Here is a 15,724-nt window from a genome sequence, read left to right on the forward strand (position 1 = left end):
GCAATAATTACTTGAAGGAATAAAGGACTCACAGACTTGGTTTGACTGACAGCAACCAAAGAAGATATTTTGCATGAAGAGATCAGTCAACACCTGTTTAAACAGAATGTGCAATACATGATGTGAATTTGTCTCCGTAGACTTGACTCTCTAACACAAAGCAAAACGAAAAGTTTAAATTTTCCGCTTTGAAAACCTCTAAACTTCACGTGACAGATGTGGCCAGGAGCACTGGTATAGGCTAGTTATGCTCTGGCTGCAGTTCTCTAAGGGGAGGTGTGACTTGGGCTCCTTCTCCCTCACTTCCCACCCGGACCTTTGTTCTCCCCACCTTCTACCCCACTGTGGCATGCTCGTGTATGTGGGAGCTGATTTCATCTCAGTATCCTTTGTCAAAGGTCTCTTTTGTCTGGTGGTTGATACTGTATCAGTTATTTCAGGGCAAGCCCAGAGCTCTGCAAGTCACCCTGGCCATTATTTATTGCCACATCCAGTTCCACAAAGCTTGTGCCAGAAGAGGACTCCAGTAGGTTTTGATGGCCCGTTCTCCCTCATGCAAGATTGTGTTTTAAAACTCATGCAGCTGAATGGGCTGTTTTGGCGTCCTGGGTTTGAGGATTGGGGATTTCTTTTTACTGTTTACTGCTGCAGCCATTCAGTGCCACTCCTACTCTGTAAGTCTCCTCGCTTGAAATTTGCCTCTCTCCCACTTTTGGAAAAAGTGCAAAAAGTGCACTTTGCAAAATCCACAGAAACAGGCAAACTCTGGTCTTGGAGCAGGGCTGACACTTTGGTAGATAAAACTGGAAGAAAGCTTGAGTTTGTCGAAACTAGAAGAAATATACCACTAGGAAAACAGCTTATGCACAAAGCAACGAATACTTCCTTTATTTTCATAGTCCCACGGGAGATGTACAGAGAGTGGGTGGGAAAGATCCGAATTTGTCAATTTGCTGGGGTGGGTTAAGAAGAAATTTGGGGTACTTTCCGTGGTTTGTAAAACACAAGGTTTCATAGGCAGGAAGTTGCCAAAAGGTCTGCTTTATCTTCTTTCCTAATTACAAACTAGAAGCGTTGACCTTCCAACATCCAAAAATCCCCCAAGTGAATCAAGTAGAAGCAATGGTAGGTCTTCCAAACCGAGCCAGAGGATAATAGCTAACATTTATTGAGCACTTAAGGTATGGCAAGCTCTGTGCTATGTGCTTTACCTAAACTGACTTGCTGAAGCCTCACACCTATTTGAATCTGAAGTATTAAATGTTATTACCATCCTGGCTTTACAGATAAGGAAATCAAGGCACAGAAAGGTTAAGTAATTTGAATGCTCACATGTCACACAATTATGAGTGGTGGGCAGGAAACAAGCCTGGGGAGCTTTATATATCACTGGACTCCCATAATCAGAGAACACATTTGACAAGATCACTGATTTCAGTGAGCGTTTTCCTTGAAGATATCCAAGGCCAGTCTTAGAGTTACTATCACTGTGAAGTACTAAAATAAGTATCATTTATTTACTCTACAAATGCTCATTGAACACCTTCTATCTGCCACTTGCCGGGCAAGGCTATGCCAGTGTAATTACTAGTAACTATTTCTGATTGAATTAAATCCTTCATGTGCTTTATTTCATTTAACCCTCACAACTCTTTCAGGTAGGTTTTGTTATCAGGTAAAGAACTGATGTTGTAGGGTATACAGAAGTAGAAATACAACACTGTACGCATGAAACTTATATAAGTCAATGTTACCTCAATTAAAAAATTAATTTAAAAAAGAATGGCGGTGTAAAGAAGTATTTGTCAAATATGTACTACTATAAACACTGCCATCATGGGTAGTGGAGTCAGGATTTGGACCCAGTCTGATCTGATCCCAAAACCAATGCGTTAAAGACAAAGTAAAATCGTAGAAATTGGAGGTTAGCAATATGACGTGAAATTAGGGAAATGGAAAAAGAAGAGGATACATAGAAGAAAAGTCTGAATTATACTGTTTAAACATTTCCCTCAATATGCCCTGTTATAGCTCCTCATGAACAGACCAAACACCCTGTCACTCTAAGATGAGGTGTACAGATCTCCTGCCTTCTGCTGTTCACCAGTCACAGAGACCAGGACTCCTTCCAGCTTGCTCGTTGTCTCCCCTTCACAGTCTTCCAGGGACTAAACTTAGTGCATAACGAGATGACTTGAATGTACTCAGCCGGGTGATCCGTGGAAGAGTTAATACACATTTCATGTAAATGCAGATGGTGCTGGGAATCGTGAGAAACAGAGGATTAAACTAAATGATCCATATGTTCCATTAAGAAGGGTTTTTCAGCAACAGTAAGATGCCTGGACCGTGACAAACATTCTATAGACAATAAAGATGTTTCCGAACAATTCATAATTGTCCCAGTTATTCTGAAACAATTAAAATAGGTTTTGCCTTTGGGACACAGAGCCATGGGGTCCACTTTGAACTCGACCTGCCACCTTGTGGAAATTGGAGGCAATAAAAAACATGGCCCTTGAATAATACACTGTAATAATAATATGATCTGGGCTAACATTTTTTGAGGGCTTACCATACGCTAGGCACTATGCTAACCATCTTCTTTTTTTTTTTAATTGAAGACCTTTATTAACAGGTGCTTGCAGTTTGTTGACATTTTTGAAAAAATCAGGCTGTAAACTTTTATTACAAATTAAAAATGAGGTTCTTAAAAATCTCAACTTGACCAGATATGAAACAATTTAAAAACCTTTAAAGGTGTATTGAGAAAAACCAGGCTTTTTTTTTTTTTTTTTTTTTTTTAAAAACCACGTTTGTCATTACTAAAAAGAGACGTGTTTAGGTAAAAATAATAAAAACCCCATGCTGCATAGATAACGCAGATAGTTCTAGTTGGTCAACAGGGAAAAAGCAAGCAGTTTAGTCTTTAGTTCCAATCTTTTGTTCATTTCTTATTGCTGGAATTTCATATTCATTTCTTCTTGTTGGATGACGAAACCGGATGATGGTAGAGATGGTAAGCCACCATTTACTCAGCCCCGCCCTCCTCAGCGTCGGGAGAGGACGAATTCTCAGCTGGTAGATGTGCTGCTTTTGTCTCTTTGCCATCTTGTGGTTTAGGGTTTCCCGGGCGTCTGCGTCGGTAATTGAAGTTGAGGCGGTCCCGACGTTGAGGTAGCTGCTGACCTTGGGTCTCATCTCCTCGATTTTCCTTACCTTCTTCACTGCCGTCCTCTCTGCGCTGCCTTTGGCGAGGAGGGCCCCTGCGGAACGGTGGTCTATAACCCCGATACATATTCTGTGTCACTGGTCTACCTTGTTCTCCTGCGCCCTGGTTGTCAGCACCCTCCATCACTTCTCTCTGCACGGGAGGGTTGGAACGCTGTGCTCGACGCCCATAGGGTCTCCGCGTGCAGTAAGGTGGGCGCCTTCGCCTGCGGTAGGGCCGGCGCTGTCGGGCCCCGGCCTTCGGGGGCACCCTCCGATCCCTCCGTCTTTTCCCCACTCTCACTCTTCTGGTAATTCTGCTGGTAGTTGCGGGGAGGACCCCTGCGACGTGGAGAGCGTCTATAATGGTTATGGTCTGCTGCATATTTACCGCCTTGCGCTGGAACCGCCCCCGGGCCTGCATCGTTTGCTGCTCCGCACCCTTTTCTCCTTCAACGACATCAAACTCCACGGTCTCTCCATCTCCTACACCGCGAAGGTACTTCCTGGGGTTCTTCTTCTTTACGGCAGTCCGGTGAACAAATGCATCTTCCTCGGTGTCATTCCTGTTGATGAAACCACACCCGTCTCTCACACTGAACCATTTTGCTGTTCCCAAAACCTTCGATGCGATGGCCTTGTCGTCCCCGCCGGCAGGCGCCTCCGGTGTGAGGCCGCCCGGGCCGCCGCGCCCTGCGCCGCCGCTGCCCGTCGTGCGGGGCTTGGGGTGGGCAGCGCGGAGGGCGGGGGGCGGCGGGCGGCTGCCGGGTCTCGGTCTCGCTGCTCGTGGCTGCGGCGACGGTGACTGGGGCCCCCAGCGGCAGCTGCGGCCCCTCCCGGGCTGTGACGGTAGCTAGGCCGGCGGCAGCGCTGACACTGCTCGGGGCTCTCTGGGGTCCGCTCTCCGCTCCCGCTCCCGATCGAACTCTGTGCTAACCACCTTTTAAATGTTTTCTTGTTTAATGATCAAAATAACTTTATGAGGTCGGAACTACCACTGTCCCCATTTTAAGGGTGAGGAATAGGTGACTTAGCAAGGTCAAGTAATTTGCCTACAGTCAACAGATCTGGGCAGCATGACCCCAGGGCCCGTGCACTAAACCACGCACTGTCCTGTGCCCTATACAGCCCCTCTCATTCTCATGTAGTGTTTAAACATTTAAATAAATATTGCAGTTCTTTGGAAGGGTCAGTAACAACCTTCCATCTTGAGATAACCACGTTCCATCGGAATCATCAGAAACATGCTTTTAGCAGCTACCAGCTGGCCCAATGCATAGGAGGCAAGAAGGTTGAGAGTAGAGGGGTTGGAGGAGAGCTTTCCTTGGAGTCTTTCATTATCTCAAAGTTCCTTTCTCTTTGCAGGGTTCTGTCCAGTGATCACCACTCCCTTCATGTTCTTATCTTTCTTCGTACTCACTCATGCACAAATACCATCTGACCTGGATCCTACACCTTGGTTTTCCCGCTGTGTAACCTTGGGCTAGCATCCTAACCTTTCTGAGCCTCATTTTCCTCATCTGTAAATGGCGATAACACTGACACATATAACCATGCTCTGAGAATAAATGAGATCTAAAATATCTAGCATAGTACTCAGCACGTAGTAAGTCCTTGATTCATACATACAACAAAAAGTGATAATTTTACTACCAATTCTACAATTCTACATCACGTTTGAATAGCGTTCAATACTTTTCACAGTAGCTCCAATCATTATTTCCTGTGCTCCTTACATCAACCTGGTGCAAATGGCAGGAAAGATCTACGACCCCACTTTACAAATAATTGTCATTAAGATTTGTCATGTACCTACTCTGACTAGGGAACTGGGCTAGGAATTTAGAGATGTATAACATTTACATTGACTTTCACAATGGTTTAGTAGCTATCCTGTTTTATGACAAAGTACACGGTGAATCCCTGGTGAGAGAATAGAAAACATATATATTGGTCTCTGCCCCTCATTCATGGCACAGAGCGCTTAAAACCCTTGTAATTTCCTAAGTGGTAAGAGCACGAGGAGTATCTTTTGTCCTAATATTTGGTCTTTGCTAGTGAGGCAACTCTGGGTGGGCTCCTGGATGAGGGCTGGTCATTGGAAAGACAAAGCCATGATTAGAAGCTTGGAATTTTCAGCCCTGCCCCTCATTTTCTTGAGAAGGGAAAAGGGCTGAAAATGGAGTTAATGATTGCTCAAGCCTATGTGATGAAGCTTCTATAAAACTCCAATAGTCTGGGGTTCAGAGAGCTTCCGGGTTGGTGAACACATGGAGGTGCTGGGCAGGGGGATGGGGGTTGGGCCTGGATGGGGCATGGAAGCTCCATGCCCCTTCCCACCCACCTTGCCCTACACATCCCTTCCATCTAGACGTTAATCTGTATCCTTTACCATATTCTTTTATTATAAACTTCTAAACGTAAGTAAATGTTTCCCTGAGTTCTGTGAACCACTCTAACAAATTGGTCACACCCAAGGTGGAGGTTGATGGAAACTCCAATCTTTAGCCAGTCAGTCAGAAGCACAGGTGACAACCTTGACTGGCACCTGAAGAGGGGGCTAGTCTTATAGGACTGAGCCCTTAACCTATGGGGTTTGGTATCACCAGGTAGACAGTGTCAGAATTGAGTTGAATTGTAGGACATCCAGCTGGTATCAGAGCATTGCTTGTTGGTGTGGGACCCACTCCCCATCCTCATCTCCACCCCAACCGCTGCCCAACATGGGAAATTGGTGATCAGAACCCGTTAAAGAGAAAAACCCAAGGCCTTCCTAGTTTTGTGTTTTTCCTCTTACACTCTGCCCCTTACTCACTGGAGATGAAGGCTACTTCTATAGCCATAGTGGGGCACCATCACTTCAAGAAGCACAAAGGGGAGGGAATCCAGATAAAATGATGCTTCCCCTACTTCCCCCAGGGCAATTTTGTGGCCTCCTAGAAATTATACTTATGAATATATGACTAACACAATGGAGTGATATGTAGCAGTCAAAATAAAATACATGACATGCAACGCTATAGGTAAGTGCCTTCTACGTGCCAAGCACGTTCTAAACACTAGGGATATAGCAGTGAATGCAACAGACAAAAATCCCTGCATTCCAATAACTAAGTTCTCGGGTTGAAAAGAACAGTGGCCTTGGAGTGGGATAAATTCTAAGGCAAAATAGTGGTTAATAGCCTGGACACTGTGAGTTGGGCTGCTTGGGTTTAAATCTTGGCTCTTCCAATGGGCAAATTACTTAATTTCACTAAGCTTCCATTCCTGTATCTGTGAGTTAACGCCTACATTGGAAAGTTCCTTGAGGGTTAATGATTTATCATATGCTACACTGTTTAACATAGTGCCTGATATACAGTAAGCACTCAGTGAGCATTAGCAATGATTTATTGCTTGGTGAGACACTTACTAACCAAGTCACTTAAGCCAAAATCGTGAGGGCATACTTGACACCTGACCCTTTTGATTATTGTGTTCTGTCAATTTTACCTCCTAAATACTTCTTGAGTGTGTATATTCCCCCCCGCCTTTTTCTCCCTTGCCATTATCTTAGCTCAGACTGATGCTTCTAGTATTGATTAGAGAATTAATTTGCCAAGTGGGCTCCCTGCCTTTAGCTTTCTTCTCCCACACATTCCTCTTCCTTGATCAAAAATTTGACCACATCATTTCCCGGACTGAAATCCTCCTTGAATGCTCCTTCCATGACTCTCCCTTGCTTGTAAACTCTTTAGCATGGTCTGTGAGACCTTCATAATCTAGCCCCTGCCTATCACCGGTCACCTCCCCTTGTACTCTAAGCCTCCACCACATTGGTCTCTCTCCCTAAACAGATTTTAAGCTCTTTGGGCAAAGGAAACGAGTTAGTTCCTCTGGTGTACCCAACACTTACTTAGCACAGGGTGTGTCACATGGTAGGTGAACTGAAGTCTATTGAAGAATGGTTGCAATGCTGTCATGCTCATTTTGATGTTGCTTGGTAATAATAAATGATAACATGGTAATTGAACATTTGCCATGTCCAGGCACAGGGCTAAGTGCTTCATAGGCATCGTTTTACTTAACCTTTTTTAAAAAAAAAAACAAACCTATGAGAGAGGTAAGTGCTGTTAAGATGAGAAAACTTTGGTTTAGCAGGGTTTCGTAGTTCCCAGCATCACAGAGTGGTAAATGGTAGGGCAGGATGTCAAAACCTGGTATGCAGATTCTAAATCCCTGTGCTTTGTTCCCATATGCATTTTGGAAATCTCAGAATGAGAAATAACTTCTCCATCTTTCTGAAAGGTCTCAGAAATGTTGACCAGTGGAATCCATTGATTAAAAGTTCTGCACATCACTATTTCTGTTTCTCATACAACTATCATTTCTATTTTAGTTCAGACTAATAACTCCAACTAGAATTTTTTACCTTATATATTTCCTTTTAGTCTAGGTATTTCATCCTAGGTCCCTTTCAACGGTGACATGAAAGATTTGTTGAAATGTGTAGTTTTGCCAACTTATTTTAGAGGAAAAGGATATCTTAGAAACTTGATTCTAAACAACCCTTCTGGGAAAGTAGTATTTAACATGAAACAACCACAATTCATGCTTGCCATTCAGATGGGCAGTGGTTAGATCAGTAGTTCAGCAGATGTTTTCTGAAATAAATTATTATGCGTTGCCACTGCTCTAGCTTGATCAGACGAGAAAGGGGAAGCCAGGATTACATGCATCTTTGTTTTTATTCCTTTCTTAAGGATGAATGTGATTAATAAGATGATAGACAAATGGAAGCAGCAACAGCTTTATAACAAAAACATGTTTTAAAATATCATTAGTTGTCGGTGCCAGGTACCAAACAATGCTGGTTGATGATAACAGCAGATTACCTTTTACAGAGGCAAGAACTTGTATTACACTGTTTTGCATTTAATGTTTTAGAACTGTACAAAGAGTCTCACTTCCAAAGCAGAAATATAATTTGGATAGTATTAGCTGATCCTTAATATCATTTAAAAAGTTCATTTATAAACGGCTACATTATGATGAGATGCTCTACGATAATAATCACTTTTTTGTTGTTATTATTATGGAACAATGAAAATTTCTGTTAGGAAAACAGGTTGCTCTTGACACTTGCTTGTGCTTGTAAATACTGCGAGAAAGAAGTAATTAGAGCTGTGGGAAAAGTCCGTCATGGGAGCAGGCAGCCTTTGGAAATGACATTCTTGACTCAGTCATCTCCTCCACAGATCTTTACGAGTGTGATTGCATAGTCTCCAGAAGTATCCGACTGCAAGGAACAGGACCGATGGATAGAAGGACAGACATGGCGTAAATAATGAGGGGACCATGAATGAATCAAATTGCACAGCACTAGGGGATTCACTGGCGTGTAAGGCTCATGACCTGTACCATTTAGTGAAATGCACCTGTAATTCCATCATCCATTCACACCTGAGTGTAATCCTGTTCCAGCCTAGCATCTTCTTTATAATATATGATGGATGATATATTATATATATCATATGATATATATATTATATCATATATTAATATATGATGGATGATATATATATATATATAAAATATTATTATATATTCTTCCTGATATACTGCAATTACATTTCAATTTGGGTTTAAAAAAAATGAGTGCATCAATTACCTAATATTACATAATCTTATTTTTCTTACAAAACTTTAGAAAATTATAGTTTTAATAATATTTATATTAGTATTTATAAAACACTTGCTCTTCTAAGGGTTAACTACTTTAACCCTTATAATAACTCTGTACAGTAGATACCATAGTAGCTCCACCTAACAGATAAGTAAAACGAGAAAAACAGAGGTTGGGAAATTTGCCCCAAACTATATAGAGAATAAATGCAGAGGGAGGATTCGAGCCCAGTTAACCTGGCCCCTTAACACCAAACTATACTTCCTGACTTAAGAAAGTGAAATGAACTACATCCCCACAGAGTATGTTTCCCAGTTCCTCTCCCCTAGTCTAGCCAAAAAAGATCTTGGTTCAGGAAAGATACCAGGTGAGATTGAGACTTACAGTACAAGATGCCATGTTTGTTATGAGTTTGGCAGTTAGAAACCTGGGAGTCATCCTCAACTCCTTCCCTTCCTTTCTCCTCACACCAAGATGTCATACCAAGTCCTGTAAGTTTGAACTCCTAAATATCTTTTGAGTCTTTGCTCTTTCCTCCCTTTGTATTACCAGTAGCTTTGCATCACTATTTTGTGTTACAGTCAGAGCTACTCTAATATGACTAATATAGTAACTCATCACCCCACATCCCTTCTATCTTATGTCCAATTCATTGTCCACAGTCACAGGGATCTTTTCTAAATGGACTTCTGGTCATGACACTATGTGATTAAAATTTAAACACTTCAGTGGCCTCCCATCACTCTTAAGCAAGACAAAATCCTTAGACATTGTCAGAAAAAGTCCTGTATGATCTGGTCCCGCCAGCCTCAGTTTTCATTAATGTTTCCTCCACCACGAGGTCTTTCCACTTGCAACTCCTTCTGTTAGAAGGCTCTGCTGACCTCTGACCCCCACAGCCTTCGCCCTGTTAAGTCTAGTCATTTTTAGATCTGAATCATAACCTTTCTATAGGTCAAATCCTCCTGTTATGTGATCTTATAGCACAATCTCCTTTACATTGAACATGGTTGTAATTTTACATTTATTTCTAATTCCATAAGGATAGAAAACTTTTTTCTTTACTTATAATTTTAATCCTGAACGTGGCACATAATATACATTTAGTAAATATTTTAAATGGAATGAATGGAATACGAATTCTGTGATCTCGAGTCTCCCTTTCAACTGAATGCATACTGCCACTCAGATTTTATTTTTCCATATTCCCAAGGTAGACTCCTAATCAATCAAGTGCCTCATTAATTCTTACCCTCCTACTTCTCATCATATATATGTTTCTAGAGCATTCCCCTTTGAGACCCTATTGACCAGCATAGCACCTGGCTCATACGAGGTACTTAACACATGCTTATTCACCTGAAAGGCAAGCTCAAGACCCATTTCCCAAGAAATATTCCCTATCTAATCCCAAACGTCTTTTACTCTCAATTCCTATACTACTGTCCTCTGTACCCCATAATCTAGTATTTAACTGCGTGTTGTTTCATATTATTTCTTTATGTCAGCCACTTTATTCTCTTTTTTAAAAAAAATTTCTTTGCATTTATAATCTCACATTTTAGTATGTACTATCAATATGAAATATTATTATGCAGAATACTGTGGTAACTCATTATCTTGTAATTGTTTTATTTATGCCCACCTCAGTCTCCACATAGATTATGAATTAATTGAGGGTAGCTATTATATTTTCCTTTAAAGACCCTGGAATTATGCTATTTATTAAATAGGTACTCAACTTGTTGATAAAGGAAATCTACCAAAAACTGTAATTTCATCCAACTTTTAAATTAAGATCCTATTATTAAGTAATAAGAGATACAGATTTGTTCTCACCTACTCTCTTCCTCTTCTCGTCCCCTCCAGTCATCATTTGAGAAAGGTGTTAATGAGCAGAGAAATGTCTAAATTAAAGGCGGAAGGAAGAGGAACCCAAGGCTGGGATGATATACAAAATGGAACTCTAGCTCCTGAATTACAGAATTTTAACCATCGAAAACATCCTATTCATCAGTCTTGAAAACGTAATGAGATTACTTGATAATGTATGTTAGGTGACAGAAGTGAAGAAACCTTAGATAATTTTAAATTACACACTGAACTTTGCAGCAATGGATTTTTCTTTTCTGTCAAGATACACGTTGCTTAAATGTTTCCTAATACAATAAGCCTCAATTACCCAGACCATGGAGCGGGGCAGGGAGAGCTACCAGTTAACTGAATTTCCTAGTTTGCCAAGGGTGAACTGAAGGCTTTCTTCGTGTTTCAACCTTGTTACTGGCAATCTTTATAAAACGTATGCCTCTCCTTTTCTGCCTTGGTAAAAACAATGTGGTTAACGTTATTGTATCTTTCCCTGTTGATTGAAACTATTGTAATGTGTCAGATCGATTCAAATTTCATTGAGTATGAGCAGTTGATGAAATCTGTGCTAAGCCCCAGGCACAGCCTGACAGCTGCCTTTTTGAATAAGTTTTCTGTTTCAACTTAGGCATGCATCTTTTCCTGCAAAGGTTTAGTGCAAAAACAACAGCTCTCATTAAAAAAAAAAAAACAACAAAAAACAGAAACAATCTTGGTGAATGAATCTAGTTGACTAACTGAGGTGCAGTGGAAGTCAATTGGTAATATTTACCAAAATTATGGATGTATTTACATCTGTCTCAGCAATCCTACCAACTCATGATAACTTATCCCTCAGATACACTTGTACCTTATGAAATTGTATATGCGTATTGCAGCGTTGTTTATAGTAGCAAGAAACCTGAAACATCTGTTGATGTGGTAGGTACAAATATACAAATAATGGAATGATATGCAGCTGTTAAAAAGAATGAGAAAGCTTCTTATATCCTGAAATAAAAAAAACTCCAAGGTACAGAACGATGTTATCTTTTGAGTCAAACAAAGAAGAAATTTAAAATACGTACTTTTCTTCTATTGTCAGAAAGAAAAACTAAAATAAATTAAAATACTGCAATATAAAAAATAGGTAAGCAACTTGCACATGCAATTCATAAAAGAAGAAAAATTAGTGGCCACTAAACCTGAAAAAAATGTTGAGTGTCTTTTATGTGCCTGGGATTTTAGAGCTGAAAAATAATCACTGTCTTTAAGGGATATTTTGTTATTACTCTTTTAAACTCAGGAAACACATTTACACACTGACAAGAGAGAGAAACCTAAGTCACATATCTCCATGTTTTGAGAATTATAAGGGAAAAAGGATGGGTAGAGACAGGCATGATATGTTTTGCTCTTTTTAAGAAGAGACTTACTTTAATTGCTGAATGTAGGGAATAGCCATACTGCTTCTTAAACGCTGCTCGAATGTCCAAAAGGTCAATTTCTGATCTGGAAACCATTATTCGGTTCAGAGTAAACTCATCAGTCCCAGCACCCTGTTGAGAAATGCAAGTGTCCACAATACCAATCTCATTGTTCACAAAACAACATATAGAGCTATATTTACAGGACATAGATAATGGTAAAATATTATCTGATATTGATATATATCAATTGATATATATCAATTGATATATTGATATATATCAATATATTGATATGGCAAAATATTCAACCACAGTGACTCTCCTTCACTCATTTTTCATCAAACATCATCATTCATTTATTCAAGAAATATTTATTGAGCACTTTCTCTGTGCCATCGTATTGTCAAATGCTGAAAACAGAGATGAGATGCCCCAGTTAAACTTTCAATTTTGTAAAGGATACAGGTGAGAAAATGGGCCATTACAATAAAACGTGACGTATGGGAACTACTGGGTACTATGGGAGCATATGCTCGGGAGGCCTAAGATAGATCAAAGATTAGGAAAGGTCTGTTTGAGAAAGTGGTATTTAAGCTGGGGTCTAAATAATCAGCCAGGGGAAGAAGGAATGGAGTTCTTACAGAGAAGAAAAGAAGTGTTCCTATACAGGAAACAGCATGTGTGATGGTTTAGGGCAAGAACATAAATAATAAGAAGGAACAGCAAGAAATGTGTCTAGAAAGGCCAGACTTTGTAAACCATGAAATGAAATTCGACTTTATCCCAAGTGTGAAGAACTACTGCAATCTGTTAAATATGAGAGTGTTGAGATCAGATCAGATTTGTGGTTTCAGAAAATTCCTTTGACAGCAAGTGTATGAAGAATGGACTGCAGGGTAAGAGTGGGATGAAGATAACAGAATAAGACTAGAAGCTTTGGGACCCATCCAGAGATGATTACATAATGAGAGAGAGAAGGGGAGAGACAGAGAGACAGAGACAGAGACAGAGACAGAGAGATGATGATGATGATGGCCTGACCTAGAATAATGGCAGTAGGGATGGAGAAAATGGATAGATGTAAGAGATGCTCATAAAGGTTGATTGACAAAACTTAATGATGTATCATTTGAGGAGAATGAAGGAGAGGGAAGTGTAACATTTCTCGCTGAACAGCTAGGTGAATATTGACACTATTCATTTATTCATTCATTCAACAAATGCTTATTGAGCACCTCCTACGTGCCAGACATTGTACCCTGTGCTGTGCGTATGGTAGTGAACAACACAGGTGATATCTCTGTTCTCATGCAGTTTACATTCTAATAGATGGAGCTGGACGGTAAAGACAATGAACAAGTTGCTCAAGTGCATGGTAATAAGAATGATGGGGGCTTCCCTGGTGGCGCAGTGGTTGAGAATCTGCCTGCCAATGCAGGGGACACGGGTTCGAGCCCTGGCCTGGGAGGATCCCACATGCTGCGGAGCAACTGGGCCCGTGAGCCACAACTACTGAGCCTGCGCGTCTGGAGCCTGTGCTCCGCAACAGGAGAGGCCGCGACAGTGAGAGGCCCGCGCACCGCGATGAAGAGTGGCCCCCGCTTGCCGCAACTAGAGAAAGCCCTCGCACAGAAACGAAGACCCAACACAGCCAAAAATAAATAAATAAATAAAATAAATTAAAAAAAAAAAAATGATGGCATGGAGTGTGAGTGAAAGGAAGCCAGCTGACCGGTGTAGTGAGGGAAGACCTCTCCCAGGAGGTGACATGTGAGCTGAGATCTCAGAGATGAGAAGGAGACAGCCATAGGCAGACCTGGAGGAGAGAGGACGACACATGCAAAGACACTGACATGGGAAGAGGCTCAGCATAGTCAAGAAACGGAAAGAAGGCTGATGTGGCCGAGGCGTAGGGAACAAGGCTGGGGAGGAAAGGTACAATAACTTCAGCGAGCTGGGCAAGGCTAGTTCCCGTTGGGGTTATCCACTGAGATGACTGAATGCAGCATGGGGAGCAAGATTGGGGTGGGAGGTGAGGTGAGGACAATGATGTGTTTACTTTGGACACAGCTTTGTAGGAGCACGTGGACTTCCACAGGAAATGTCCAGGAAGAAACTGAAGTAAGCATCTTCTATGTGCCAGGCTCAGTATGAAGGTGTAAAGACATAAAAGAGCAAGAAGACCTCCTGAACAGATTCCTGGAGCTCCCCATCTAGCAGTGGCAGCCGACGAGAAAACACAGGGTTTCTGTATCGTGAAAGGCTGCTGACTCAGTTTGGTTTAAGTAAGGCAGCTTGAAAGGCTACTGGCTCAAGCTGGAGGTCTGTCATCCTAAAACAAGTTGACTGCCCACATTACTGTGAAGTGGGGGAAATGATTTACTCAACACTGCAGTGTACCTACGTCTATAATGATTAGGATACTCATTATCAACCAATGAGCCAAATTAGTAGACACATTAGCTACAAAAGAGAACTCATCAAGGTGGAAAAGAAATACGAAAGTCCATCAACATTAAGCAATATTTTTACATTCTCCTTGAGGGAAGTTAAGAATATATATGAAATTTCCAGACCAACCTTCAAAGCTTGGTGCAGTCTTTTAGCTAAAAAGGCAGGCGTGTTCCTTGCACAACAGACTGTTATAAAAAAAAGCAAAGTAATGTTCAGTTTCATTTAATAGAAATTGAGTTAATCTACAGTAATACGTTAAAAAAATTTTTTTTTTGAGTAAACATACCACTCTCCTCCTCCCCACTCCTGGCTTTTCTTTAGAATGAAAGAGTGAATGAATGCTTAACCTGAATTTCAAAGCCTTATAATGTCATATTCGTATGGAACTTTAGCACAGTAATTATCCTTAGCCACAGGGAAAATAAAATTACCTGCCAAAGAAACTCTCACAGCCGCTGACTCATTTCCAGATCCCAGACACACCAACACCTACGCTTACATTGATAACTCCCTAGGGTGTACCGTGGCTCCGTTTCTAGCATCTTTGACTACTGATGAATAGCTTGGGTCTAAAGACTGCAGAGGTGTTGCTCCAAATAACTCATTAGGTAAGCAGGGGCACTGCAGCTCAGTTTAAAACCAGTTTTTCCAATGGAAAGATTTTCTCTTAAATGACTGGATTAGAATTTATAGGTTGATTAATTACATTAGAACCAGCACCTATAATCTAAATTCAGTCATCAAAAAAATACTACACTCTTTCAATTCTTTATTTTGAAATAACAAGTAAAGCAGAATAAGAAAAAGATAATAGGCAAAAACATAAGCATATTAATTATCCTTTAAGTAAAATGAAAACAGCCAGGACTAGAAAAGTCTGTAGAGAATAAATCTATTTATTGCAACACAATTATTTTTATCATCTTAAATCTGATCTCTAGGTAGGAATCTGACCAAAAGTGAATGAATTTTATAATGAATTTTGGAGAACAGAACAAGAATAGTGACTTTCTCATGATGCCTTTCAGACTCTCTTAAGGAAAGCTAAAAGCCCTTTTGTATAAGTGATTTAAGGGAAACAGAAAGAGAAATATATTAGAAACATGGAATCTGGGACAAA

The 15,724-nt window shown here is 40.8% G+C and overlaps 1 protein-coding gene and 1 pseudogene across 7 annotated transcripts in view; both read right to left on the minus strand.

Annotated features, from left to right (window-relative positions):
• Window positions 1-860: 860 nt before the first annotated feature.
• On the minus strand, window positions 861-4,700 carry LOC309628526 (Y-box-binding protein 1 pseudogene; annotated as a pseudogene). The gene is made up of 2 exons: window positions 4,653-4,700; window positions 861-4,142 (listed from the first exon to the last, which is right to left on the minus strand). The product of its transcript is annotated as a Y-box-binding protein 1 pseudogene (transcript).
• A 3,218-nt stretch (window positions 4,701-7,918) lies between these two features.
• ANXA3 (annexin A3) overlaps window positions 7,919-15,724 on the minus strand; it is a 55,596-nt gene continuing 47,790 nt past the window's right edge. For all 6 annotated transcript variants that reach the window (XM_082389433.1, XM_082389432.1, XM_082389435.1 and 3 more), the window contains 3 exons: window positions 14,731-14,789; window positions 12,157-12,279; window positions 7,919-8,488 (listed from right to left, as the gene is read on the minus strand). In XM_082389433.1, the coding sequence (XP_082245559.1) occupies window positions 8,429-8,488; window positions 12,157-12,279; window positions 14,731-14,789 (242 nt within the window). In that variant the 3' untranslated portion in view covers window positions 7,919-8,428. The remainder of the gene's footprint in view (window positions 8,489-12,156; window positions 12,280-14,730; window positions 14,790-15,724) is intronic.

The sequence above is a fragment of the Balaenoptera borealis genome, assembly GCF_965194805.1.
Source record: "Balaenoptera borealis genome assembly, chromosome: 4".
NCBI lineage: Eukaryota > Metazoa > Chordata > Mammalia > Artiodactyla > Balaenopteridae > Balaenoptera > Balaenoptera borealis.